This window comes from Panulirus ornatus, chromosome 45, assembly GCF_036320965.1.
Source record: "Panulirus ornatus isolate Po-2019 chromosome 45, ASM3632096v1, whole genome shotgun sequence".
NCBI classification, from domain to species: Eukaryota; Metazoa; Arthropoda; class Malacostraca; order Decapoda; family Palinuridae; genus Panulirus; species Panulirus ornatus.
In genome coordinates, this window is record NC_092268.1 from 4676413 (window position 1) to 4691412 (window position 15000).

General features: G+C 39.7%; 1 protein-coding gene across 2 annotated transcripts in view; it reads right to left on the reverse strand.

The window, feature by feature from the left end:
• Positions 1–15000, reverse strand: part of LOC139762848 (protein Skeletor, isoforms B/C-like) — a 41299-nt gene that overhangs the window by 21729 nt on the left and 4570 nt on the right. The window contains exon 1 of one of the 2 annotated variants that reach the window (XM_071688030.1): positions 8450–8598. The exons of the other annotated variant lie outside the window; for it this stretch is intronic. Coding sequence (XP_071544131.1) covers positions 8450–8492 — 43 coding nt within the window. The 5' untranslated portion in view covers positions 8493–8598. Of the gene's footprint in view, positions 1–8449; positions 8599–15000 lie in introns of those variants that run through there. 2 annotated transcript variants of the gene reach the window in all.

The following is a 15000-nucleotide window of genomic DNA, read 5'->3' on the forward strand; positions in this document are numbered from 1 at the left end:
CCCCCCCCCTCCCTCCTAGGTCCACGGGACATCTACACAGACAGACAGACAGACAGAGAAACAGACAGACAGACAGACAGAGAAACAGACAGACAGACAGACAGACAGACAGACACACACACACACACACACACACACACACACACACACACATGGAGGAAAACTTAAGACAGACATTTCAATCCCATGTTGAAACTCCACTAGTAAAAAAAAATATAAACAAATCGTGTTTATTGATTCTAAAAATAATTTTATCTTCATATTTTATGATCATATATTCTGTGAAGATGGTCCATGCATTCATATATCCTCTTTGAAAATCTTATATGGCATTGTTTACATTCATGTTGCTTCTACTTCCCCTAGAGAGTATATATATATATATATATATATATATATATATATATATATATATAGCAACTGTTGCTTCCTATATTGGGTTCTTATGCTGGAGAAATATCGTTGGAGGATAAGTTATCGTACATCGTGCAGGTGATGGTGATGACGATGCCACAGCGAGCGACCTCGCTATCGTACATCGTGCGTCCTCATTGTTGTACTTGGTCAACACATGAAGACGGTGACCAGCCACACTGTCACATCGGAGCATCGAATTAATTTCATTTTTAATCTATTTTGTTTAATGGTTTGATTTCCACCATATCTTTAATTAATAAAACATCATTTTTATCATGTATATATATCTTGTGATCAAGTTTTATTTGTTTATGTTAGTTTAGTAATATGTAAATAATATTTCGGGGCTGATTTTATATCAGATTAATTTGTAAATTCTAAAATAAAATGAATTATAATAAGACACGCAAGACCGACCATTTCTTCATAACGTAAACAAAGGAGAAGATAGTTGCCAGGTATCACTTTCCGACTCATCTCTCTCTTCTTTGTTTCAGGAAAAAAGTTAAAATAAACTTCATGATTACTTTTCAGGGAAGCGCTGAAGTTTCTCTCCGAAGAGGGGAAATGAAGTTTGTAGTAAGGTAGAAGAGGGGAAATGAAGTTTGTATTACCGTATGCAGGTACGAGGTGTGAGAGCCAGCCATCGTACGTCGTAACGGAAAGTTGACGTGCGCCTCAGCCACTTATCGTACCTTCCTGGAGAGTTAGTAACGCTGCTAACTTTCCACCAGGATCTGCAGCGTCACCGTGACGGGTCAAGTGGAGAACCACACCAGCCACCACTGAAGCCTGGGCAACCCCCCAGCAACAAGATGAACAATGTGTTCAAGGATCGTACCGTCGTGTGTTCAAGGGTCGTACCGTCGTGTGTTCAAGGGTCGTACCGTCGTGTGTTCAAGGGTCGTACCGCGTGTGTTCAAGGGTCGTACCGTCGTGTGTTCAAGGATCGTACCGTCGTGTGCTCAAGTGTCGTACCGTCGTGTGTTCAAGGGTCGTACCGTCGTGTGTTCAAGGGTCGTACCGTCGTGTACTCAAGGGTCGTACCGTCGTGTGTTCAAGGATCGTACCGTCGTGTGTTCAAGGGTCGTACCGTCGTGTGTTCAAGGGTCGTACCGTCGTGTGTTCAAGGGTCGTACCGTCGTGTGTTCAAGGGTCGTACCGTCGTGTGTTCAAGGGTCGTACCGTCGTGTGTTCAAGGGTCGTACCGTCGTGTGTTCAAGGGTCGTACCGTCGTGTGTTCAAGGGTCGTACCGTCGTGTGTTCAAGGATCGTACCGTCGTGTGTTCAAGGGTCGTACCGTCGTGTGTTCAAGGGTCGTACCGTTGTGTGTTCAAGGATCGTACCGTCGAGTGTTCAAGGGTCGTACCGTCGTGTTCAACGGTCGTACCGTCGTGTGTTCAAGGGTCGTACCGTCGTATTCAAGAGTTCAACATATAAGGTAAAATACAATTGAATAAAAATTTAATTTCTATAGAAATAAGTTCCACATAGAATACACGAGTGGACACATACAAATATCTATTATGATACAAATTCATCTAAATCTACCATGAAATTAACGAGAAAATATAGAAAATAGATACGATGTATCATTAACACAATTTTAAGATATTAAAACTAACCCAGAATTTCTAAACGGAAACAATAAACAGAGTAAATAACCATTGTAAACAAACTCTAAAGAATGTGGAAAGCAAAATTAAATTCACAAAGGAAATATACGATCACTCAGGCGGGAAAAGAGAGAGAGAAAAAAAAAATAATATAAACATAGAAAGTGGTAAAGAACCATCGTACCGGCGCGAGGCAGCGGCGGCGCGAAGCAAATCGGCAACAAGGGCTATAAATAATGATGAATGGGTTGATTTTCCGCCTCAGGCGACACAAGCGACGGGTAGGGTCGGCTGACCGTGCTAACCCACAGCCTCCCAGACCTCCACAAACAAAGAAGTCTTTATTGATAAATACAACATTTCTAGCTAGTTCTTTTATCTATCTATCTATCTATCTATCTATCTATCTATATATATATATATATATATATATATATATATATATATATATGTGTGTGTGTGTGTGTGTTTGTACAAGGATACATACGCGTATATGTTGATGTATATGTATGTATATGTACGTGTATGTATATATGTGTGTGTATGATTGGATGGGTTTCCAGGCGCTACGTCTTTGACACGGGAAACAGCGATCAAGTATACTAATAAACATATATTTTTCTTCCCTTTTCGCCAGTGTATATTGACATGATGTTTACGTTACAATAAAACTGCTTTACTTCCAAATTTATCATTATAATTTTGATAATTTGTTTATATAGCACGTGAAATTATGGACAGGTGATCATCATAACTCATTTATCATTATTTATAATTTGGTATTTTCTTTAATAAACTTTTTAAGTTTATGGTAAGTTACGAAAGAATAATCCGATCTTCATCATCAATATTATTGCATTTCTGATCTGTTCTCGGCGCTCCCTCGCCTCGCGAGAAACAGCGAAAACGAACAAAGGAAAAAAAATATATTTATAAATGTAACCCCTCTTCCTGTTTTCTATTGCATTTTTCCCCATTTCTTTGACAGTGGGTTATGCCCAGTGGCATGAATAGCAACCACTATGTTAATATTGTTAATTGACATAGTCAAGATGAATATGTGAATGGTTCTCTCTCTCTCTCTCTCTCTCTCTCTCTCTCTCTCTCTCTCTCTCTCTCGAAGTATCATAAACATCAAAATTTAAACTGTCAAAAATTTATATCTATAAAAAAATTTAAGATATTTAAAAATTTATGTATAAAAAAATCCAAATATTTAAAAATTAATCTTAATTTTTTTCAAATATTTAAAAATCAATTTAATTTTTTTCAAATATTTAAAAATTAAATTTTTTTTCTTCAAATATTTAAAATCTAAAAATTTATATATTTCATTTATTTTTTTATTATACTTTGTCGCTGTCTCCCGCGTTTGCGAGGTAGCGCAAGGAAACAGAAGAAAGAAATGGCCCCCCCCCCCATACACATGTATATACATACGTCCACACACGCAAATATACATACCTACACAGCTTTCCATGGTTTACCCCAGACGCTTCACATGCCTTGCTTCAATCCACTGACAGCACGTCAACCCCTGTATACCACATCGCTCCAATTCACTCTATTCCTTGCCCTCCTTTCACCCTCCTGCATGTTCAGGCCCCGATCACACAAAATTCTTTTCACTCCATCTTTCCACCTCCAATTTGGTCTCCCTCTTCTCCTCGTTCCCTCCACCTCCGACACATATATCCTCTTGGTCAATCTTTCCTCACTCATTCTCTCCATGTGCCCAAACCACTTCAAAACACCCTCTTCTGCTCTCTCAACCACGCTCTTTTTATTTCCACACATCTCTCTTACCCTTACGTTACTTACTCGATCAAACCACCTCACACCACACATTGTCCTCAAACATCTCATTTCCAGCACATCCATCCTCCTGCGCACAACTCTATCCATAGCCCACGCCTCGCAACCATACAACATTGTTGGAACCACTATTCCTTCAAACATACCCATTTTTGCTTTCCGAGATAATGTTCTCGACTTCCACATATTCTTCAAGGCCCCCAGAATTTTTGCCCCCTCCCCCACCCTATATATATATATATATATATATATATATATATATATATATATATATATATATATATATATATATGTAAATTTTCAAAATTTTAGTTTTTGAATGATCTTAAGAACTGCGCTAATGTTAGCAGGTTAGAACGCACATGTCACATGTACAATAATGTTACATAATTACATGTACAATAATGTTACATAATTACATGTACAATAACGTTACATAATTACATGTACAATAATGTTACATAATTACATGTATAATAATGTTACATAATTACATGCACAATGTTACATAATTACATGTACAATAATGTTACATAATTACATGTACAATAATGTCACATAATTGCATGTACAATAATGTTACATAATTACATGTACAATAATGTTACATAATTACATGTACAATAATGTCACATAATTACATGTACAATAATGTCACATAATTACATGTACAATAATGTTACATAATTACATGTACAATAATATTACATAATTACATGTACAATAATATTACATAATTACATGTACAATAATGTTACATAATTACATGTACAATAATGTTACATAATTACATGTACAATAATGTTACATAATTACATGTACAATAATGTCACATAATTACATGTACAATAATGTCACATAATTACATGTACAATAATGTTACATAATTACATGTACAATAATATTACATAATTACTTCCCGGGAAATAGAACCATTACGTTAAACGAGGCAAGAAGGTCGTATGACGGAGTAACACGTGGTTAACGTGCTCAGTTCTCCCACAATTTGCTTCTAACTGCTTTCCTGTCGTTGTTAATGACCCTTCGAACCACCTGTGTGCGTCAGCAAACCACCCCCCTACCAGTTGCGTCAGCTGGGACGATGTGTGTCAGCCATGATGTCAGCAAACCTCAAGTATGGTGCTTTTATAAAGTGTGTCAGGCCACAACGCGGCCCGTTTTCTTTCTTCTCTGTTCTCTCTCTCTCCCTCTCTCTCTGTTCTCTCTCTCTCTCTCTGTTCTCTCTCTCTCTCTCTGTTCTCTCTCTGTTCTCTCTCTCTCTCTCTCTCTCTCTCTCTCTCTCTCTCTCTCTCTCTGTTCTCTCTCTCTCTCTGTTCTCTCTGTTCTCTCTCTCTCTCTCTCTCTCTGTTCTCTCTCTCTCTCTCTCTCTCTGTTCTCTCTCTCTCTCTCTCTCTCTCTCTCTCTCTCTCTCTCTCTCTCTCTCTCTCTCTCTCTCTCTTCTCTCTCTCTCTCTGTTCTCTCTCTGTTCTCTCTCTGTTCTCTCTCTCTCTCTCTCACTCTCTCTCTCTCTCTCTCTCTCTCTCCAAACACCAGGACACACTAGACCGTAAAATAAAAAAAATTTACTAAAAAGAAAAAAGGAAAATGGGAATTCATTTGGAAGTGGCGGCCATCTTGGGTCTCCCCGGCTTGGGAGGTCATTGGGATGATGGACCGTTACGAGCAGTTACCCGGGTCGTTAGCGATCGCCAGAGAAAACGGGAGGTGGTGGAAGCAAGTAGAAATTTAACGGATACATCCAGAGCCAAGTCTTAGGGTGGCATAACCAAATCTCGAAAGAAAACGGAGAGTGGTGCAATTCTTTCTATTAAAGTTGTTAGCTAGTTTGTTTATTTGTGATTCTCTCTCTCTCTCTCTCTCTCTCTCTCTCTCTCTCTCTCTCTCTCATGACCCAAACCCACCAGCTGATGACGTCATCCCCATCAGCTGGTGACGTCATCCCCACCAGCTGGTGACGTCATCTCCACCAGCTGGTGCCTGGGTAGTTAGACAATAGCATTTGGGCGTTCCCTAATGTGTAGGGCCCGCTGGGTACACACACACACACACACACACACACATACACACACACACACACACACACACACACACACACACACACATACATACACACACACACACATCTAATGTTACAATATTCCAATAGAACATGTAATGTTGGTATGCCCCAAAAAATTAATTTTCAGAATCCAAATCGAATTATGGATTAAGAATGAAAATAATGAGACATTTTGAGAATTTAAAATAGTAAATTTAATGTAAAAATTTCCATTAACGCTAGACTAAAAAATACTTTATAAATATAATTTTTATTATATTATCATATGGTTCCAGTTTTAAAAATTATATATATATATATATATATATATATATATATATATATATATATATATATATATATTCTATTTATCTATTTTGCTTTGTCGCTGTCTCCCGCGTTTGCGAGGTAGCGCAAGGAAACAAACGAAAGAAATGGCCCAACCCACCCACATACACATGTATATACATACACGTCCACACACGCAAATATACATACCCATACATCTCAATGTACACATATATATATACACACACAGACATATACATATATACACATATACATAATTCATACTGTCTGCCTTTATCTATTCCCGTCGCCACCTCGCCACACACGGAATAACAATCCCCTCCCCCCTCATGTGTGCGAGGTAGCGCTAGGAAAAGACAACAAAGGCCACATTCGTTCACACTCAGTCTCTAGCTGTCATGTAATAATGCCCGAAACCACAGCTCCCTTTCCACATCCAGGCCCCACACAACTTTCCATGGTTTACCCCAGACGCTTCACATGCCCTGATTCAATCCACTGACAGCACGTCGACCCCGGTACACCACATCGATCCAATTCATTCTATTCCTTGCCCTCCTTTCACCCTCCTGCATGTTCAGGCCCCGATCACTCAAAATCTTTTTCACTCCATCTTTCCACCTCCAATTTGGTCTCCCACTTCTCCTCGTTCCCTCCACCTCCGACACATATATCCTCTTGGTCAATATATATATATACTATATATATATATATATATATATATATATATATATATATATATATATATATATATCTTTCGTACTATTCGCCATTTCCCGCATTAGCGAGGTAGCGTTATCAACAGAGGACTGGGCCTTTTTGGAATATCCTCACCTGGCCCCCTTCTCTGTTCCTTCTTTTGGAAAATTAAAAAAAAAAACGAGAGGGGAGGATTTCCAGCCACCCGCTCCCTCCCCTTTTAGTCGCCTTCTACGACACGCAGGGAATACGTGGCAAGTATTCTTTCTCCCCTATCCCCAGGGATAATATATATATATATATATATATATATATATATATATATATATATATATATATATATATATATATATATGCAACTTTGTCTGTATGTGGGATGCTGAATTAAACTTAGCAATATATTCTATAATTAGCCGTACCTTGCCTTAATACACCATAATTGACCGTACCTTGCCTTAATACACCATAATTGACCGTACCTTGCCTTAATACACCACAATTGACCGTACCTTGCCTTAATACACCATAATTGACCGTACCTTGCCTTAATACATCACAATTGACCGTACCTTGCCTTAATACATCATAATTGACCGTACCTTCCCTTAATACACCACAATTGACCGTACCTTGCCTTAATACACCATAATTGACCGTACCTTGCCTTAATACACCATAATTGACCGTACCTTGCCTTAATACATCATAATTGACCGTACCTTGCCTTAATACACCATAATTGACCGTACCTTGCCTTAATACATCATAATTGACCGTACCTTCCCTTAATACACCACAATTGACCGTACCTTCCCTTAATACACCATAATTGACCGTACCTTCCCTTAATACACCATAATTGACCGTACCTTGCCTTAATACACCATAATTGACCGTACCTTGCCTTAATACACCATAATTGACCGTACCTTGCCTTAATACATCATAATTGACCGTACCTTGCCTTAATACACCACAATTGACCGTACCTTCCCTTAATACACCATAATTGACCGTACCTTGCTTTAATACACCATAATTGACCGTACCTTGCCTTAATACACCATAATTGACCGTACCTTCCCTTAATACACCATAATTAGCCGTACCTTGCCTTAATACACCATAATTAGCCGTACCTTGCCTTAATACACCGCACCATTACCTCAGTGGGTTGCGCAAGGCGCGTCTACGCGTTGCGCCTCAAAAATGCATTCATTATCACCTTCGTCGGAAGGGACCCGGCCATTACACAATCCACGCCTGCCCAACAGCGACCTGGTCAGCAGCCATGGTGAAAGTACACTCACTCACTCACAACCCGACCTCCCTCCCTCACTCACAACCTGACCTCCCTCCCTCACTCACAACCCGCCCTCACAACTCCCTCTCTCATAAAGCTATTACTTTCAAAACATTGAAGTCTAATTACGTGAAAAGTACTGACGTGTATTTATAAAGGTGATGATACTAGTGAGAAATGGGTTATAAAAAATTGATACGACTTCGTGAGAAAAAATTCAAGTGTACTCACCCAGCAAAGAGATAAGGCCCCAAATCAGCATCGTAACAACCATTGCGTCTGTCACCACTAGACTGCCGTGCCGCCTCGGACGCGCCGGCTTATATACCTCGGTGAACAGGTATAGTTGCCAGATAGCTCTTTATAATTCATTCAAAAATTCACCCATAGCTATATGTTTCCACCTCTTTCACTCAAAGGAAAAAATATTTATATATATATTTTTTCTATATCCTCCGGTGGTATTGAGGTATAGTATTACCGGTAATATGAAATAGGTTTCGTAGAAGATGAAAAGACGCAATAAATGCTAGTCGTAAGTGCTGGATTTCCCCGGCAACACTGGTCGCTGGGAGGAACGTGGGATGAATCTTTAAGTTGCTGCTCAGCGAGACGTTCTGGAACGAACCATCGCCAGCCACAAGAACACTTGGCATCAAATGCACATCTTTCTTTTTCTTTTCCTAAATCTTCCCGGGTAATTTTCCCACTGTCTAAATATAGCTTAGGATGAGGAGAAACCTGTTATTTTTTTTTAGGATTAATTTTTAAAACTGAAAGTCGTTGATCGGACATGTATTTTTCTTTCTTTTTTTTCCCGCCAAGTGACAGCTCAGTTCGGATTTCACGCCGCCATGATGGATGTTTCCAGTTTTATAAACAAAAAATTTATTTTTCTTTAGCTGGATGACGTTAGCTGATAGGGAAGTAGGAAGACAGGATATTAGGAAGGAAAAAATTGTATAAATACATTAATGAGAAAGAAGACTTGATCTTATATGCCTAAGAAATTCATACATTGTAACTATTTATATATAGATTACGATATATATATATATATATATAAATACACATTACCAATGGGAAATGTAAACCCAAAGAATACACACTCTTCATACTATGCACACTGTTCATACTATACACATTCAACATTCGTACAATTCAGCAATAATATACATTAATCATTCACATGTACACCTTTATACAAATAATGTATATATATTGAATTCCATGCGTCGTAATCATATTACATACTAGAGCAAAGTAATTGTAATTATACAACAAAAATACTGTGTAAAAGTAGACATTACTTTTAACATCACATACTATAAAAACATCCACATTAATCATATAACAAACAAGTTATATAAATCATGTATAACACATCAAGTACACATCATGCATACACATTCCAACATTATCGATAGAATGTATAAACTTGTGGGTTTTTTAAGCATAGAATACTTCTATATGGTATACAAGATATATATAAAACACAAGCTATACTCATATAGAGGATTACAACCTAGCCATAGTTGAAATCTCCTAACCTGCCTAGGTTTAGGATGGGGTTTCTAACCTAGCAACTGTTGTTCTCCTGTCCTAGCTAGGTGTTTCTAACCTAGCAACTGTTGGTGGTCTCCTCTCTAGCTAGGTTAAATTAGAGGATTTTAACCTAGCAATTACTGTTTCCCTGTCTGGCTAGGTTAGGGATTTTAACCTAGCAATTACTGGCTCCCTGGCTGGCTAGGTTAAGTTAGAAGCTTCTAACCTAGCCATTACTGAAGCCTCTTGTCTTGGCTAGGTTAAGTATAGCATTCTAACCTAGCCACAGTTACAACCTCGTCTCGTGACGTCATTTAACTTGACCTTTGTTAGCAATAATTGTTTATGTATACCTCGTGTGTGTGTGTGTGTGTGTGTGTGTGTGTGTGTGTGTGTGTGTGTGTATGTGTGTGTGTGTATGTGTGTGTGTGTATGTGTGTGTGTGTGTGTATGTGTGTGTGTGTGTGTGTGTGTACATAGGTCATAACAGGTGAGGTCAACTATGCCACAGGGTCGTGCCGTTGTGACCACGTGGTTGGGGCCCATCCTGAACCTGTTTAGAACGCGTCACGAACCCGTCACTCCCGTTACGAAGGGGGGGAGGGGGTAGGGGGGAGGGGGAGGGAGGTAACACTGGGGGGGGGGGGGGGTAGAGATAACAGGGGTCCAGGTCCATAGTGTTGGCATGTCTTGTGGTTTGGCCATGTCTAATGGCGTGGTTCGGTTGTTTGTGAGTGGGTCTTCGCTTTAGCACGACGATGATTGGCTGTTGCCGTCTTAGTCCTTGATTCCTATTGGCTACTGACCCGTCGCCCATTCTCTGTACACAACAGTAGACACCCACTAACCATCCACTCTGTACTGGGTCGATGGTTAAGCGGTCGACGCTAATTGCCTAGTAACAGCCCTAGTCACCTGATTGGCTACTGGTAAAACTGGCTTTCGACACTAATTGGCTGTGAACATATGTAGTGTTGGTATTCAGTGGTGGGGTGATCCACACAGCGGAAGAGCCTTGTTATGGGCTGTTCCGTTGACCACCCCGTCAGATCACAAGACACCTGGTTATTACTGTACATCATAACCAAGTTATAAATACATCAGATAATCATATATATATATATATATATATATATATATATATATATATATATATATATATATATATATATATATATATAATGTCTATATATTGTCTATATTTCGATCTATTAAATTTGTCTATATATTGTCTATAATTCTATCCATTAATTTGTCTATATATTGTCTATAATTCTATCCATTAATTTGTCTATATATTGTCTATATTTCTATCTATTGATAACTTGTCTATACCGTATCTATATTTCTATCTATTGATCACTTCTCTATACCGTATCTATATTTCTATCTATTGATCACTTGTCTATACCGTATCTATATTTCTATCTATTGATCACTTGTCTATACCGTATCTATATTTCTATCTATTGATCACTTGTCTATACCGTGTCTATATTTATATCTAATGATCACTTGTCTATACCGTATCTATATTTCTATCTATTGATCACTTGTCTATACCGTATCTATATTTCTATCTATTGATCACTTGTCTATACCGTATCTATATTTCTATCTATTGATCACTTGTCTATACCGTATCTATATTTCTATCTATTGATCACTTGTCTATACCGTGTCTATATTTCTATCTATTGATCACTTGTCTATACCGTATCTATATTTCTATCTATTGATCACTTGTCTATACCGTATCTATACTTCTATCTATTGATCACTTGTCTATATCGTGTCTATATTTCTATCTATTGATCACTTGTCTATATCGTGTCTATATTTCTATCTATTGATCACTTGTCTATACCGTGTCTATATTTCTATCTATTGATCACTTGTCTATACCGTATCTATATTTCTATCTATTGATCACTTGTCTATACCGTATCTATACTTCTATCTATTGATCACTTGTCTATATCGTGTCTATATTTCTATCTATTGATCACTTGTCTATACCGTATCTATATTTCTATCTATTGATCACTTGTCTATACCGTGTCTATATTTCTATCTATTGATCACTTGTCTATACCGTATCTATATTTCTATCTATTGATCACTTGTCTATACCGTATCTATACTTCTATCTATTGATCACTTGTCTATATCGTGTCTATATTTCTATCTATTGATCACTTGTCTATATCGTGTCTATATTTCTAATCTATTGATCACTTGTCTATATCTTGCCTATACTTCTATCTATTGATCACTTGTCTATACTGTGTCTATATATCTATCTATTGATCACTTGTCTATCAGTTATAGAAAACGTGTCATTATTTGTGCATGATCATATTATAATGTATAGTTTAGTGGTGCATGGCTATATTATATAGCAGTATAGCACTACTATAGCTATATAGATTGTCGTGAATATATAGCGGTATAGCGCTACTATAGCTATATAGCTTCTATCACTATGTCAGCTTATCTGGGGACGTGACGTGCGTCAGTAAACTGGGTTAAACTTAGCTTTCTCCAGCGTTTGGGGGGGGGGGGAAGTAAGGCCCCCCCACCACCCCCCCAGCTCTCTCTCTCTCTCTCTCTCTCTCTCTCTCTCTCTCTCTCTCTCTCTGTTCTCTCTCTCTCTCTCTCTCTCTCTCTCTCTCTCTCTCTCTCTCTGTTCTCTCTCTCTCTCTCTCTCTGTTCTCTCTCTCTCTCTCTCTCTCTCTCTCTCTCTCTCTCTCTCTCTCTCTCTCTCTCTCTCTGTTCTCTCCCTCTCTCTCTCTCTCTCTGTTCCTTTGACCACAGGGTCATGTGACCTGCTGACCCCCCTGGCTCCTCCCCCCACCCCACGTGACCTCCCTCCCCCACCCCCTAGGTCACGTGAGGGGGGCCCCCCAGACAGGGGGGGAGGGTGGGGGGGAAGAACCCGCTAAGTGCGAGAATTGCCTTGCTAACGTGCAGTGGAACAGCCTAATGGACAGCGCGCGCACCCCCCCCCGGGTCACACGCGCGTGCGCAGACCACAGTACAGATCCCGCCTCACGTTTTCTGTTCCCCCACACCAAGACACTGTACACCCCACTGTACACAAAGCTAAGTTACCCCACATCAAGCTAACCCACGCCACACAAAGCTAACCCACGCCACACGAAGCTAACCCACGCCACACAAAGCTAACCCACGCCACACAAAGCTAACCCACGCCACACAAAGCTAACCCACGCCACACGAAGCTAACTTAGGTCTACAGCTTAATAACACACACACACACACACACACACACACACACACACACACACACATACACACACACGTCCTCCCCGCCAGAGGTCACGTGAGCTGAGGTCAACGAAGGTCATGCGTTAGGGCGCCTTCCTTGACCTCCTGGAAATTCCTGTTTCCGCCATTGTTACACAGAACATGGGAGGTGTACGTACATGATGGCTAGGTGTGTACGTACACGATGGCTAGGTGTGGTGTACGTACATGATGGCTAGGTGTGGTGTACGTACATGATGGCTAGGTGTGGTGTACGTACATGATGGCTAGGTGTGGTGTACGTACATGATGGCTAGGTGTGGTATACGTACATGCTGGCTAGGTGTGGTGTACGTACATGCTGGCTAGGTGTGGTACATGCTGGCTAGGTGTGGTGTACGTACATGCTGGCTAGGTGTGGTACATGTTGGCTAGGTGTGGTGTACGTACATGCTGGCTAGGTGTGGTGTACGTACATGTTGGCTAGGTGTGGTGTACGTACATGCTGGCTAGGTGTGGTGTACGTACATGCTGGCTAGGTGTGGTACATGTTGGCTAGGTGTGGTGTACGTACATGATGGCTAGGTGTGGTGTACGTACATGTTGGCTAGGTGTGGTGTACGTACATTCGTGTGCAATTATGTTCAGTCACCCGTAACCGAACATTACCACCGGTTCACATTTTCTATACATCTCAGTAGCTGAGCAGCTATATTCCATGTCTGTGTTAAGATCAAACGACTCCGCTCGTCCCTCATTAACTACCTAATCACCCAACTAATGATGGCGGAACTAACCCTCCAGTGTTTACATCGGGGTCTTCCGTTTTCATTTGGTTGTTGATACCAGTGGTGGTGCCACTTCCCGTTTTCTTTCCTCCTTCCTTCTCATTTTCTTTATCTTTTGTCTCTTATCTTTCCCTCTCCCACAACGTCAACTTTGCCCTTTAATTCGTCAATATTAACTACAAGCCCATTAGAAAGGCAGATATCTAAGATATATCAAATTATCTTCAAATATAAAAACTCGTAGTAAAATGTGAACCAGTTCAACACCGCATCTCATTTTCTTTTTAGCAAGAGGAGGAAAAAAATGGGATTCTACCAGTAAAGTAAATATTCGTAGCTTAAAGACTTTACTAAATATATTCAATATGTTTTAAGTATTCATAAAATTAACACCGCATCTCATTTTCTTTTTAGCAAGAGGAGGAAAAAAATGGGATTCTACCAGTAAAGTAAATATTCGTAGCTTAAAGACTTTACTAAATATATTCAATATGTTTTAAGTATTCATAAAATTAAGAATATATGGTGTGGGAGGCAAGTTGTTAGAAGCAGTGAAAAGTTTTTATCGAGGATGTAAGGCATGTGTACGTGTAGGAAGAGAGGAAAGTGATTGGTTCTCAGTGAATGTAGGTTTGCGGCAGGGGTGTGTGATGTCTCCATGGTTGTTTAATTTGTTTATGGATGGGGTTGTAAGGGAGGTAAATGCAAGAGTCCTGGAAAGAGGGGCAAGTATGAAGTCTGTTGGGGATGAGAGAGCTTGGGAAGTGAGTCAGTTGTTGTTCGCTGATGATACAGCGCTGGTGGCTGATTCATGTGAGAAACTGCAGAAGCTGGTGACTGAGTTTGGTAAAGTGTGTGGAAGAAGAAAGTTGAGAGTAAATGTGAATAAGAGCAAGGTTATTAGGTACAGTAGGGGTGAGGGTCAAGTCAATTGGGAGGTGAGTTTGAATGGAGAAAAACTGGAGGAAGTGAAGTGTTTTAGATATCTGGGAGTGGATCTGTCAGCGGATGGAACCATGGAAGCGGAAGTGGATCATAGGGTGGGGGAGGGGGCGAAAATTTTGGGAGCCTTGAAAAATGTGTGGAAGTCGAGAACACTATCTCGGAAAGCAAAAATGGGTATGTTTGAGGGAATAGTGGTTCCAACAATGTTGTATGGTTGCGAGACGTGGGCTATGG